The 14,432-nt window shown below is 34.2% G+C and overlaps 4 protein-coding genes across 9 annotated transcripts in view; all 4 read left to right on the top strand.

Annotated features, from left to right (window-relative positions):
- Nucleotides 1,314-5,645, top strand: LOC109351863 (protein trichome birefringence-like 39). The gene is made up of 5 exons (XM_019593528.1): nt 1,314-1,712; nt 2,098-2,269; nt 4,443-4,618; nt 4,874-5,032; nt 5,129-5,645. Exons 1-5 carry the CDS (start codon nt 1,417-1,419, stop codon nt 5,415-5,417), a joined length of 1,092 nt encoding a protein of 363 aa, XP_019449073.1. The 5' UTR covers nt 1,314-1,416; the 3' UTR covers nt 5,418-5,645.
- Nucleotides 5,987-9,727, top strand: LOC109351859 (seed biotin-containing protein SBP65-like). 6 transcript variants are annotated; one of them, XM_019593517.1, is made up of 3 exons: nt 5,987-8,274; nt 8,467-8,483; nt 8,514-9,727. In XM_019593517.1, exons 1-3 carry the CDS (start codon nt 6,928-6,930, stop codon nt 9,544-9,546), a joined length of 2,397 nt encoding a protein of 798 aa, XP_019449062.1. In that variant the 5' UTR covers nt 5,987-6,927; the 3' UTR covers nt 9,547-9,727. The 6 variants fall into 6 exon arrangements, with proteins under 6 accessions (XP_019449062.1, XP_019449063.1, XP_019449066.1 ...); XM_019593518.1 differs by having other exon boundaries at nt 6,397-7,913; nt 7,959-8,274; nt 8,467-9,727; XM_019593521.1 differs by having other exon boundaries at nt 6,401-8,274; nt 8,467-8,890; nt 9,173-9,727.
- Nucleotides 12,674-13,357, top strand: LOC109352850. Its single transcript, XM_019595030.1, has one exon. It carries the CDS (start codon nt 12,674-12,676, stop codon nt 13,355-13,357), a length of 684 nt encoding a protein of 227 aa, XP_019450575.1.
- LOC109352849 overlaps nt 14,095-14,432 on the top strand; it is a 911-nt gene continuing 573 nt past the window's right edge. The window contains exon 1 of the mRNA XM_019595029.1: nt 14,095-14,428. Within this exon, the coding sequence (XP_019450574.1) occupies nt 14,095-14,428 (334 nt within the window). The remainder of the gene's footprint in view (nt 14,429-14,432) is intronic.

The raw sequence follows: 14,432 nt of genomic DNA, 5'->3' as shown, positions 1-14,432 counted from the left end.
AAATGGGTACGAAATGAGAGAGTATGAATATATCATTTTCCTTTAACTTCAATTTTCATTTTTGGGTTGTATGTGGTTCTGTGCGAAGAGGGAAGGGAACGATCACATGGAGAACGACAAAAACGTACGTTAATAGCATTATCCAGTTTCAGAGTTTCTTGTCACTCAATGAAAGGTCAACTACAGACCTAATAATTCACAATATTTGCATTTTTGGCTTAGATTTTACTAAACAAAGAGTTTATTTGAAGAAAATATATATTTTCTCGTATAAATTTTTCAGCCAAAATTACATTTGAAACAAAAGCACGTGTGAACATCAAAATACTATTATAAGAATCTTGCATCCTCCAACTCTCTTTCCTTCTACCCCACTGCCACCATACAATGTCTCTTTAATATTAAACAACATTTTTCCCATACTATGTTTGCCAGTTTAGTTCCATAGAGAAAGAATATAAAATATAATATTTGATTGTGATATATGTGTGTGAGATCACTCTAAACTCTTCCATTTCCTTCTCATTCACTTTAAATAAATGAGATGTTTAACTAACCCCTAATGAAAGCAATATTTTGAAAATGGAAGTAAAAAGTAGCATTGTTTTTTTGTGCAGCAAAAGCAAGGAAGGCACATGAAAATGAGGGAGCACTGTCCTGAGGTCAAACCTGGTTTGCAGCCGCAGAGTTAATTGAAAAATCACAAGTCACGCAACTGAGTCAGGGTCTGGAACTGGACAGAAAGTAACATTCTCATACCAAAGAATCAAAGTACCATAATCTTATACAAAATAACACCACAAGGGTGCTTATGATATTTAATTTATCCTATTTGAACTACCAGGAAAAGAAAGAAAAAAGTTAAACTATTCGAATAAAATTCATATGCAGTGTATAACTCTTTTTCTGTCAGGTTATTTTGTGCTCCATTCACTCCATCATTGCACTTATTATTTTATGTAAAAATCAAATCAACATTGTTTTCCTCCAATTTCCCCGTACCAAAAAAGAACGTGCAGTTGTTGATTTTGAATAAAGACCTTATGGAGAGGCAATACTTTTACTATTAAAAATAAAAATAAAAGGAGAAACAAAAACTTGTATATCCATTAAGGATGTTCATTTATTTTAGTATAGAAATAACATCGGTCTTGTTTGTATAAGACCCATGTCCCATGTGTGTGGTAATATAATTTTTTAGCAAAGGTATAAGAATCAATTTCCCAAAATATTTAAAAATGAAGATGCAAGTTGTTCTGTTTTCACCTTCCATGTGGATTGGTGGAACCCTCTGAAGCCACCACATTTCTCTCTCTTGCAGACAAAAACAACTCACATAAACATTATATAAAGCTCTTAGTTAGGACAACTTTTCATTCAAACGAAAAATCACGGGAACGGATCGAAACCCAAGAAATGGGGTTATTGACAATGCTGCTACAAGCTCTGTTGTTAACTCTGTTTCTATTTTCTCACCAAACAAAAGCTGAGGAATTTGATTCCTTGAGTAATAGAAGCAGTTTGAGAGGTAGAGAAGTTGCAGGAACATGCAACTGGTTTAGTGGGAAATGGGTTTATGACGCTTCATATCCACTCTATAACCCTTCTTCATGTCCCTTCATAGATCCACAGTTCAATTGCCAAAAGTATGGTCGCCCTGATAAACTGTACCAGAAATATAAGTGGACACCTTTCTCTTGTCCCTTGCCAAGGTACTACTACTTTTACATCTACCATTCAATCTCTCTCTCTCTCTCTCTATATATATATATATATTATATATATATTAGAGACAAGGTAATAAACCCCATGAATAAGTAACCAAACATGCCTTGTTTTATGACAGTCAATTGTTATTTTCATTATATTATTACTATTGTTATATATATTAGTTCTTATATCTACATCTTAACATTTGTATTAGTAAATTGTCTTTGAATTTACTACCTGAAAGTTATGAATAGGCACCAAAGTAATACCATTGTACATTATCTTTTTACACATTTTAGTTATACCTACTTCATTAATTTAAAAATATATTTGCAAGTAGCATTTCTTTGTTCAGTGATGGTGGTGGCTAATTGGGTTGTTGTGTAGGTTTAATGGGTTGAAGTTTTTGGAGAGATATAGAGGGAAGAAGGTTATGTTTGTCGGTGATTCATTGAGCTTAAACCAGTTCAATTCATTGGCATGTATGCTTCATGCTTGGGCCCCAAAATCCAGAACCACGTATGGACAAAGAGATGCACTTTCCTCAGTCACATTTGAGGTGGGTTTACCTATTCTCTTGAGTTTTTTAATGTTTAAAATATGATAATTGAATAACCTCTTTTATATTTGTTAGTAATATATGGTAACACTAATCATGTTATAATGAAATGTATTCGAGAGTAATAAATCAGACGTTATAATATAACACAATTTCTTATGCGGTTGTCTTGTAAAGAGTGTTCAAATATTTTTGTTTTTTTTTTGTTTTCCATTTTATTGAAACTTTTGCAATGAAAAGTAGTGCAGGCAATGCTTTTGTTTGGGGGGTTTATTGAGGTGTTTTCCATGCAAGTGCTGTCATTTTCTATATATGCCTTCAAGTTTGAACTCAAAATTGAAAACTTTGGAATCAATTCCATATTTGACTCAAATTTATCTCCCCAAAATCTGATCTATTTGGGTTTACATAAGCCTTGAGCTCAGAACTTGGTTCTCTGCACTTTTTTATGTGTTATTATTACTGTGAAGATCTGAGCAGTAAAGATAGGAAGTTTGCCCTTTTATGGGGACATTTCTGATTATGAATTTAAGGGATAATAAATGTTTGTGTCTTAAGATAGTTTAGTGGAACTGTTCTGTTACTTTACTATCCACCAAATTCAAATGTAGATAATAATTTTCTTATGGATAAGGAAATGGTATAATGACTTAAGGCGTTATTGGGTCACTAAATATCTTATAAAGATAAATTTAATAAAGAGCGACATTTGAGAGTGATACACCCAAAACAACTATTCGTTGAATGATACACTTAGTGAAAAGAACAAATGTTATGTATTATATTTTTTTAGTTTTAAAAATATTTTTGTAAAAAGTGATTAAATATAATATTTATCATGATTTTAATAGTTAGAGAATATAATTTATCTTCTTATATCATGATATACTTTATTTTCTTTATCTAGATAAAATAGAAAAAGTAATATTTTTTAGTCACTAATTTCTATAACACGTGGAATTTCATTTGCCACATATTCATTTAGTCATGGTGCAAAGGGGGACATTTTGCTTACTTCATAGTAATTTGTTTAAACTAACGTATTTTCCAAGGGTTGCTTTCCTTTTCTTGTTCTTTCGCATAAAACCCTCAAACCCTTTTTGTTTATTTATTTTTCAGTTTTTGCTTATGCCCCAATTTATCAAAATCTTTTTGCTATATAAATAAATGTGTCACAGAAATGCCTCAATTATTAGCAATGATCTCATTTGTCATCACTCTCGGGTTGAAGTATATTGGACTGTAATGCACAGCTAGCATCATTAACTCTAACTAACTTACAAGCAAAAACAACGAATGTTAATAGTTAATTGTACTCAACAAACCCATTATTAATGATGCTTTTATATTGAATGATCAATCCTTCATATATTATCATTGTTGACTTTTAAATATGAGTAATACAAATAAATTATGGATGATAAACTAACTATTTGTATACATTATTATACTAATAATGTATAGATATTAGAATAATTTGATATTTAGCTTTTCTTTTTGCCCTGCCAGAAAATCTGATTATCTTCTCCATTATGTTTGTTTACGATATAAGCTTCTATGATGCTATTAATATAATTGTATAGGTATAATTATTCATAATTGCATGTGGATTAATTAGTGCAAAATAGCATATATAAAATAAAATTGAATTGGAGCAATTTGATTAACGTGCACAATAGCATAAAATTATAATTACAACATTGAACATTAAACTAGTGGTATACCTGCATAATAGTACTTTAGTCAAAATTGACACTTGTGGTTTGGCCCATATATTTAGTAAACTGCACAATGTGTAAAAACTTGGACCACTTCTTTGTGAATTATGATAAGGAAGGGGCCTCGTTTTGTTTTGCCATATATTCTATTATTGTAGGATCATTATTGGCACAAAGGTAAAATGTCATGATGATAATAAATTCTAAGGGTACATATACAATAATAGAAGTCTTGCATGTTGAGCTATCTTTTTAATCATAATTTTTTTAGAGGCTTGATAATGACAACAAAAGACATGAGTAGAAAACAATCTGAAAGATAAATTGCTTAGGAACTAAGCTTACTTTAATTGGAGATTTCCCAAATGACAATTTTAAAGAAAGAGGGGATGCTTGTGTTAATATAATATATCAAGTATTTACTCACAAGATAAATGCTGTGTATATATTTTCAGGACTATGGGCTTGAGTTACTTCTGTACCGCACAGCATACCTCGTTGACCTTGACCGTGAGAAAGCTGGACGAGTTTTGAAGCTTGACTCAATCAAGAGTGGTGATGCATGGAGAGGGATGGACGTGTTGATCTTCAACACGTGGCATTGGTGGACCCACACTGGAAATGCCCAGCCGTAAGATCATCATTTCACATAAAGAGTGATAATATATTTTCTTACCAAATTCTCGTACGACTTATCTATAAAAAAGTAATATGTATTACTTGTAAATTAATTATTAATAAAATAAAATATCATTTTTGTGATGCATGTTATTTTCTTTTCATATGGTATAAGAGGATTTAAAAGAAAATTTGTAGGATAATATATCATTTTGTTCGATTCCTGCTAATATAATAGCCTAATATACGTTTTGTCATTTCTTTGCAGGTGGGATTATGTTGAGGTGAATGGTAAGTTGCTCAAAGACATGAACCGTTTTATTGCATACTACAAAGGACTAACAACTTGGGCTAGATGGGTTGAAAAGAATGTAAACCCATCACAAACAAAAGTCTTCTTTTTAGGAATTTCACCTGTGCACTACCAGTAAGTTATTAATTTCTCCTACAATCTAAACAATTAACTTTACTATATTAATCTATATCTATAATCTAATGTTAATAATAATGTGATTGGTGTTAGGGGGAGAGATTGGAATCAACCAGCAAAATCATGCATGACAGAGAAACAACCATTCTTTGGTTTGAAGTACCCTGCAGGGAAACCAATGGCTTGGACTATTGTAAACAAGGTTTTGAACAAAATAACAAAGCCAGTATATTTCTTAGATGTGACCACTCTATCACAGTACAGAAAAGATGCACATCCTGAAGGCTATAGTGGAGTTATGGCAACAGATTGCAGCCACTGGTGTCTTCCAGGACTTCCTGATACTTGGAATGAGCTTCTATATGCAGCTCTTCTTGGTTGAAGGGAGCACACATACTTTGTTTATTATAGGAAAACCCATTGTTTTCAACTTTAGGAAATATTAATTTCATTTGGCAATTTGTTTCTTTTAATTGGACAATAAAAAGGTTTGATGCTCCAAATTGTAAATGTAGATTTTTTGGCATATATTTGCCTTCAATTGTACCAAATATCATTTTAAAATTTGAAAAATGTTGTGGAAATTGGAAAGGTGGTGGCTCATTGTTGAATAACTCCCTTTCCTAAAGGATGACAATAGAAATGCAGAAAGAGGACTGGGTGTGAAGTTGCAAACTTGAGCATTTCTAATTTCTATGCTTCATTTCTTCATTATACTACCTATTTTAGGGCAGGCTATTAAGCATTAACATCTTGATTGTTTATTTACACGTTTATTACCTAACTGGTGGAGTTTTAGGAGGTAATGTATGTAGTCTTATGCTTGCAAACAAAGAAGTTGTTTCCGAAATTGGAACTCATAACTTTCGGATCATAAAGCAAGTAATGGTTTATCCTCTACCTAATTATAATTTTATAAAATAAAAAAATTAAATAAAAATTAACTAACAAAGAATGCATATGAACAATTCAAGGTTTCAATAAGATTATCCTCCATATTTGCTGAATTGCAGTTAGCCTTGGATTTCAAAGTCTGAGGATGGGTTGTGAATATGTTTAAAGTGGCCTCCAATATCATATCAGTCATATGAGTAACAAAAAAAAACCAATAATTGATTGAACAGTATAATTGGAGACTATGAATATATCATTTTTCATTTTCACCTGTGCTGTATAAGTTTCAGGTTATTTGCAATTGGTAACTTAAAGAGTAATTGCTTCATGGTTCAGCTAGATGCAATATCTGCTTGCCGAATGCTAATGCTAATGCTAAAGTCTTTACTTTTTGGCCTTCTGTGAATTTTGTTCAAGTTAGTTTGAAAAGGAAGACCGTATCATTCTCCTTTAAAGTTTAAACAACAAGTTTTTGTTGTCCAATAATTGAGTGTTTGTATCTATGTATCTATATGTGTGTCCTTTATATCTTTTGCTAAATTAGCAGTTGATTTCAATGTTGTGCCTTTTATTCCTATCATGACAAATATGATTCTATAAATAGTAATGTGTTCCCATGCTGATAAAGATGCAATAAAACTAACATCAAATCATGGCCAGTAAAAGAGCCATGTGTCTTTCTGAAGGTACTACACTAATACGTGGCATTTCCCCAAGTTTACAAGTATCATAAACCTAAAAGCCCCAAACACTTGTTTGAAGAATAGAGTGATACATGCTTCAGTTTTGTGCAGGCCTATAGATGTGTCACTATGTGGTATACCACATGTCCTAGCCCATGAAAACCTCAGCCACTGTCCACCTCTTCAAACCGCCATGGCCCCTTTTAAATAACACACTCTTTACCTTTTCAATCCACTTCTTCAATCACAAAGCAAACACCAAAAAGAAAGAAAACATTTCAGGTTTTTGTGGAGAGAAAAAAGAGAACAAAAACAATGGCATCTGAGCAAATGCCAAGAAGAGAAAAAGTAGAGACAGAGATTCATGTGGAGAAACACATGCATGGTGGTGGTGAGAACAGAAAAGAGCATGTTGGGAGAGCAAGAGAGGCTCATGAAATGAGAACTCACTTGGAGTCTCTTGCTGACAAGGAGAAAGAAAGAGGGTTATACTCTGATAGAACCAGGGATGCTAATGTAGTTGGAGACAGAGAGGCAAAAAGAGACGGTGGTGGTTTTCATAATGTTGGGAAGATTGAAATGAAGGCTGAAGGGAAGGGTTTAGGGGAAGAAGCCAGAAGATCAAGGGAGAGGGAAGAACTTGAAAGAAGAAAAGTTGAGTCAGAGAAAGCAATAAGAGCAATGGAAAGTAGAGGAGAGGCTAAAGCAAGAGATAGAGCTGAAATCAAAGATGTAAAGGGTGGTCTGAGTGGTGGTGAGGTCCTAGGAAGAGGAAGAGAGGACAAAGAAGTAGTAGAGGGTAGAGACAAGGCTGGAGGTGTAACTGCAGTGATAACATGCAGATTGGAAGGAGGTGAACAGAAAGGAAGAGGAACAGGAGAAGTATTGGAAGGTAGAGAAAAGAGTGAAAAGAGGAGTGAAGAATCTAGCTTGGAAGAGATTTCCAAGCATAGGGCTCAAGCTCAACAGAATTCAATGGATGCAATTTCAGCTGCTCAGGAGAGATATGAGAGAGCAAAACAAGCAGCAAGTGAGAAACTAAGTGGTGCAACTCAAACAGCACAAGAAAAAAGTGTGCAAGCAAAGGACACTGCAATGGAGAAGGCAGCACAAGCAAGGAACATAGCTGCTCAAGCCAAGGATGTCACAGTAGAGAAGGGCCAACAAGGCTATGTTGCAGCAAAAGACACCATTACTGGTGTGGCCAAGACTGCTGTGGACTATACTGCACCAATTGCTGAAAAGGCCAAGGATTACACTTTCCAAGCAGCTGAAAAGGCCAAGTCTGCTACTGGCACCACTGCTCAGTATGTTGGAGAAAAAGCAGTGCAGGCCAAAGATGTCAGTGTAGAATCTGGCAAGACTGGTGCTGAATATGCAGGCAAAATGGCTGCAGATTTGAAGGACAAGGCTGCAGTGGCCGGGTGGAGTGCTGCAAATTATTCTGCTGACAAGACTGTGGAAGGAACCAAGGCTGCAGCCAATGTTGTTCAGGGAGCAGCAGGGTATGCAGGCCAGAAGGCTTATGAGCTTGGGGCGAAATCGCTGGAAGTTGTTAAAAATTTAGCTGCAACAGCTGGTGAGACTGCCAAGGAGTACACAGCAAGGAAGAAAGAGGAAGTTGAGAGGGAATTAGAGGCCAAAAGAGCAGCTCAAAATCAGGTCTTTATTTCTATCCATGGCTCATTGATGTATACTTTTACTTCAAATAAGAATACTGCTATGGTCTCTCTACATTGTTCATTATGTATGTGAGTGCATGTTTGATTCAACCATTGGAGTGGAACTATTGTGAGAAATGGGAATAACATGTTTGTGCCCTTGATTATATTTATGTCCAACCCTATTATATAGGTTGGAAATATTGCAGGTCAAGTACAAGGCCAACAAGGCAATGCTCCTCAAAGGGAACAGAAACCGTTTGAAAACATCAATGAGAAAAGCTTTCAAGGAGAGCAAGAACAAATTCAAGGGAGAAGGGAAGGTGAGGTTGGGAAAACTATAGCTCAACTACATGGTCAGCAAGACAATTCTGCTCAGAGGGAACATAAACCATTTGAAAACATTAGTGGAAAAAGCTTTCAAGGAGGGGCAGGGCAACTTCAAGGGAGAAGGGAAGGTGAGGTTGGCCAAACTATAGGCCAAGTACAAGGTCAGCAAGACAATGCTGCTCAATGGGAACAGAAACCATTTGAAAATATCAGTGACAAAAGCAGATTTCTTGGAGGGCAAGACCAACTTCAAGGGAGAAGGGAAGGTGGGGTTGGCAAAACTGTAGGTCAAACACAAGGCCAGAAAGACTATGCTGCTCAAAGGGAACATAAACCATTTGAGAACATTAGTAGAGAAAGGTTTCAAAGAGAGCAAGATCAACATCAAGGAAGAAGAGAATATGGAATTAGCAACACTGTAGGCCAAGCACAAGGTCATCAGGGAAGAACTGTTGGCAATGGTGCTCATACGGAGCAGAAACCATTTGAGAACATCAGTGGGACAACCTTTCGGGGAAGGCAAGAACAACTTGAAGGGGGAAGGGAAGGTGAGGTTGGCGAAGTTGTAGGCCAAGTACAAGGTCAACAAGGAAGAAAAGAAACTGAGGCAATGACAACCATTGGTGAAACTGTTACCAATGCTACTCAAACAATGAAGAAGTCATTGGATAATGCTACTGAAGGAGGAAGCGAGGTGTTGGGAGCTGTAGGTGAAACTGTGGCTGAGATTGGAGAAACCATGATTAAACCAGCTGAGAGAGTGCAACAACAGGGTGAAGAGGGAAAAGGGGATGGAGTGTTGAGTGCCATAGGTGAAACCATAGCAGAAATTGCAGAGACAACCAAAGTGCTTGTAGTTGGAGAAGGTGAAACAGAGTCTAGGAAGAACATTGAGTCTGGCTCACATGTACCTTCTGAGAAGAGAGAGTTTAAACGTGAATAGTAGTATGTTGATGATTTTGGAGTTGTACTATGGAAACCTTTCATACAGTACTTAGCTGAAAGTTCCACTTAATGGAATTTTAAATAAATAAGGATCTCCGGTTTTTATGGAGTTGTAATAATAAGAATCACTTTTTTCTTTGTAAATTCTAAACAGTAGTACAAATATGGTCTTGTCCTAAATACTTTGCATTCTTAACTTTTTACCTTCTATTTGTTCTCAAAGAAAAATGTGGAAGAATTGGAGTAGAAATAAGATATGTGATTAACTATTACCATCATAAAACAGGAAGCAAAATCAAACAAATATGTACACATTCTATCCAGATTTGGCTGTGGTAAAAAAAGTCGCACAACACTAACTGCAAATAGTTTATGTTTGACAGTGACATGGATGGAAAAAGTTAGTAATCATTTCACAAAAAATATTACAATCCTGAATAAGTCTAAGAAACAGTAATATTTTGTTTTCTTTCATTTGATTATATACAACAAGAAGCAGGACCAGTCCCCAAAAGTTCATAATATAAGAAAGAAAAAATAGGAGCGAGAATCCATTACTGAACTAACACTTCTCATACTTGAATTTCATATACATGATACATCTATGTTTATTCGTACTCAATTGAACAACTTCATAACTCATAACCAATGAATTATTATTTTTGTCTCGATCCATATAAACAAAAAGAAAGACCATACAAATATGAATAACTGAAAAACCCCACTCCGAAATCCAAATGAAAAGATTAAACAATGAAGAAAAAAACAGATTTTAGAAAAGGAAAAGAGGTAGGGTCAGCAAGGGATCTTAGAAGTGCACCATTCCATGACGTGAAGTGGAGCCTTGATCAACACTAATGCAAACTCCACTATTACCGTCACGCACAAACAGCAGGGGCATATGATTGTCAGCAACAATCTGCAATTATTTTCATCATCATAATCAAAGTTTCAATTTTTCTACCAATCAGAGATCACAGCATCAAAATTAATATAAGTGAAGTAAAAGGGGGAAGGAGTAATTTACCCAACAATCCAGATAACTATTCCAACAATTGAGATAACGAGGCAGAGAAAGGCAAAGGGAAGACCCAGTAAGAATCCCAAAGGCCTGCAATTACCATCGGAATTGCACATCTTTTTGTTCTTCTTCTTTGACTTGCTTTATCACAGATTTGTACTGAGATGACAAGTTGAAAGAGACAATGGACGTTTTCAGCATAATATATAATCCAAACTACCAAAGTACACTTGGACCAATCTAAATAGAGTCAATATCTAAGCAATAAGAAAGTAAAATCATCTTACATCAATATCATAGGTCAAAGTAGGTGACACCCTTTTAATATACAGATAGGCTTAAATATCTATATACTACATAATAAAAGAAAGTTTTGTTGCGTTATCTCATAACACGTCTACACCACTTTCATAATATACATTGTCTCACACGAGATAAAAGTATAACCCTGCTCAATGTTGATTACTTGGTATATTATTTAAAAATGCAATAATAATAATAACATTTAATCATTTTATAAAATTGTACTTACATTAGTAATATGAGTGATATGTGTTTTTAACAATACAAATGTATGGATAGTATATATGTTTTAATCATATGAATTGAATGCATAAATAACATATATTTTTAGCAATGCGAATATACGTATAATATGTGTGTTCTTAACTATTCGTCAAAAAAATATCACATCATGCAAATGCACGAATAATTTAATAGTTTTTTTAATAATATTTAACAATATATTTGAAATTTATTAAAGCCTAAGACATTTACTATCTACTTATTATTTATTTATGATATACAGAAAATAAAAAACATGATAGCAGATTTTTAAATACGTAAATATATTAGGCTTTTAAAAACATCAAATGTTAGAGATATACTCAATTTAAATAATTTTATATTTGATATTCTACATGTGTCGAATTAATTCCTCATTCCTTCAAATTTTGCCTAGTTATTAAGTAATTTGATTCACGTATTTCTTAAATAAATAAGTTAAATTTAAGTAAAGTATTTTATATAAATATATATATATATATATATAATAAAGTATTTCCTTGTATAATGAGACAAATTATTTCTTTCAACTAGTAAAATCATAATATATATCATATTTAATCATTTTCTATAAAAATATTTTTAAAACTAAATAAAATAACATACATGTCATATTTTGACTGGATAGAAGAGATAAGTTATCTCTTAATATGATAAGATATTTTATTATATATATAAATGAAAAAAAGTCTTTAATTTTATATTTATTAAATATATAAAATATACATACATATTTACAAAAACATTTTATAATTATTATATCAATATATCTTTATAAAGTATAATGTTATATATTAACTGTTGGCTCGCCATGTTCATAGTATTGTATTTTCACAAGAGCGTTATCAACCTGCGACTCTATTATTATGGTCTCAGCTTATCTCTGTTTACAATGCAACCCACCGTTTTTTTGTCCTTGAAGATTGAAATGCCTCCACATTCATACTCACTGTACTGATTTTCTACTTCCTTCACATTCTTCACTTTTTCATTATTATTTTAATGTGTTGCTCCAATTAGTCAAAGCTTGTTCTCTCTCCAATGGGGCAAGTAATATTACATTCATATATTTCTATATATCCAGCATTTGGCTCAACAATGTTGATATCTCACTTTTTATAACTACATACTGTTGAAATTGGATAGGTTTTAATTCAAGTGGTAATTGTTTGTTGTTGATAGTTGAAACTTACTATTTTAGGAAATCTGTTTGAAAATCAGTTATGACAGGTTTACTATAAAAGGAAAGTTTCTATTTTGCTTTGAATGAGATTGATGAATATTCATTGTTAATTTTCTCTTCTTCTCTCTAACTCTAATCTCTTCATTTTCTTAATCATCTTTCTTTCTTCTGGTTCTGGTTTGGTGTTGTGTGGCAAGCCAAACGTTCCAACAAATTTGGTATTCAGAGCAAAGGCAAATCAAGGTCCTGTGCGAATCGAATTGCAGAAGCTAATCTGGTTGAAAGGGAGTTGAGATAGCTGTGTGTGAATCAACTAGTTGGAGGAGAAGCTTGACAGAAGCAGAACAGTGAGAGAAGATGAGTGGAAACATCAATAATCTTCAAGCAATGGGGCTTCCTATTCTTACCAATAAGAATTGGGATAGATGGCAAACTCAGATGAAGGTTTTGTTTCGGTATCAAGAAGTCATTGAGGTTGTACAAGATGGAGTCTTGTCACTAGATCAATCAGAAACACAAAAGAAAGACAACAAGGCTTTGTTTCTAATCCACCAATGTGTGGATGATGTTCACTTTAAGAAGATACAAAATGCCATGACAGCCAAAAAAGCATGGGACATATTGGTGACAAGTCATGCTGGAGGGGACAAGATCAAGAAAGTTAAACTTCAATCACTAAGGAAGCAATATGAGCTATTGCACATGGAGGAGAGTGACAAGGTTGGTGAATACTTCGCCAAGATTCTCACAATAACCAACCAGATGAAGGGGTATGGTGAAGCAATAACAGATACAATGGTTATTGAGAAGATAATGAGATCCTTGCTTCCAAGATTTGACTTCATAGTTGTTGCCATTGAAGAATCAAAAGATGTCACTCTCATGAAGATAGAAGAATTGCAAAGCTCCTTGGAAGCACATGAATTAAAGTTGATTGAGAGAAATCCAATGAAGAAAGCAGAACAAGCCTTAAAAGCAATTCACAAGGATGATGATAGAAGAAAAGATAAGAAGTGGAAAGGGAAACAAAGTCTTAACTGAAGGAAAACAAGTCAAGATTGGTCTGAATCTTCTGACAAAAGAGGAAGATCAAAATTCAACTACAATCAGAAGAAGTTTGATAAGAGCAAGGTAGAGTGCTTCAACTGTCACAAACTAGGCCACTACTCCTATGAATGTGGCAATGAGAAAAACAAGCAATCCAGGCATAAGGATGAGGCACTCACAACTCAAGAAGACTCAGATTCAGAACCTTTGAATCTAATGGTTACAGATGCTGCAACAAAATCACACTCTGAACTTTGGTACTTGGATTCAGGGTATTCAAATCACATGACAAATCATAAAGAACAAATCATAAAGAGTGGTTGAAAGACTTTGATTCAACAAAGAGAAGTAGAGTCAAATTTGCAGATGATAGTTCTCTATCAGCAGAAGGAGCAGGCAGTATTGTGATCATGAGGGAGAATGGATCAAAAGCAATAGTATCAAATGTCCTCTATGTGCCAAAGATGAAGTACAATCTGCTGAGTATAGGTCAATTGATTGAGAAATGATTCTATGTTCTCATGAAGAATAGCCAACTTGAACTGTTTGACTCTGATGGGAAGCTAATCTTGAGAACCAAAGCTTCCAAGAATAGAACATTTCAAGTAAGCTTCAATGCAGCAGAAGATCAATGCATGAGCTCAGTTGAGACTAGAGATGAGAGTTGGATTTAGCACTCAAGATTGGGGCACCTAAACTTTAAAAGCCTGCATCAACTAGGAATCAAACAAATGGTTTCTGGTCTTCCAATAACAACACTACCAGAGAAAATATGCGAGGTATGTTTGATTGGAAAGCAAGCAAGAAACTCTTTCAAGACTGAAAAAATGATGACTTCTAAATCAGTCTTGGAAATAGTTCACTCTGATGTATGTGGCCCTTTTGAAACTCCTTCACTTTCAGGCAACAAGTACTTTATCATTTTTGTAGATGAATTTAGCAGGATGACTTGGGTGGATGTATTGAAAACAAAAAGTGAAGCATTTGTCTCATTCAAGAACTTCAAAGCTGTTGCAGAAAAGGAAAGTGGAAAACACTTGAAGATCTTGAAAACAGATGGAGGAGGTGA

The sequence above is a fragment of the Lupinus angustifolius genome, chromosome LG07 (assembly GCF_001865875.1).
Source record: "Lupinus angustifolius cultivar Tanjil chromosome LG07, LupAngTanjil_v1.0, whole genome shotgun sequence".
NCBI lineage: Eukaryota > Viridiplantae > Streptophyta > Magnoliopsida > Fabales > Fabaceae > Lupinus > Lupinus angustifolius.
This window is presented reverse-complemented; position numbering and strand designations above follow the sequence as displayed.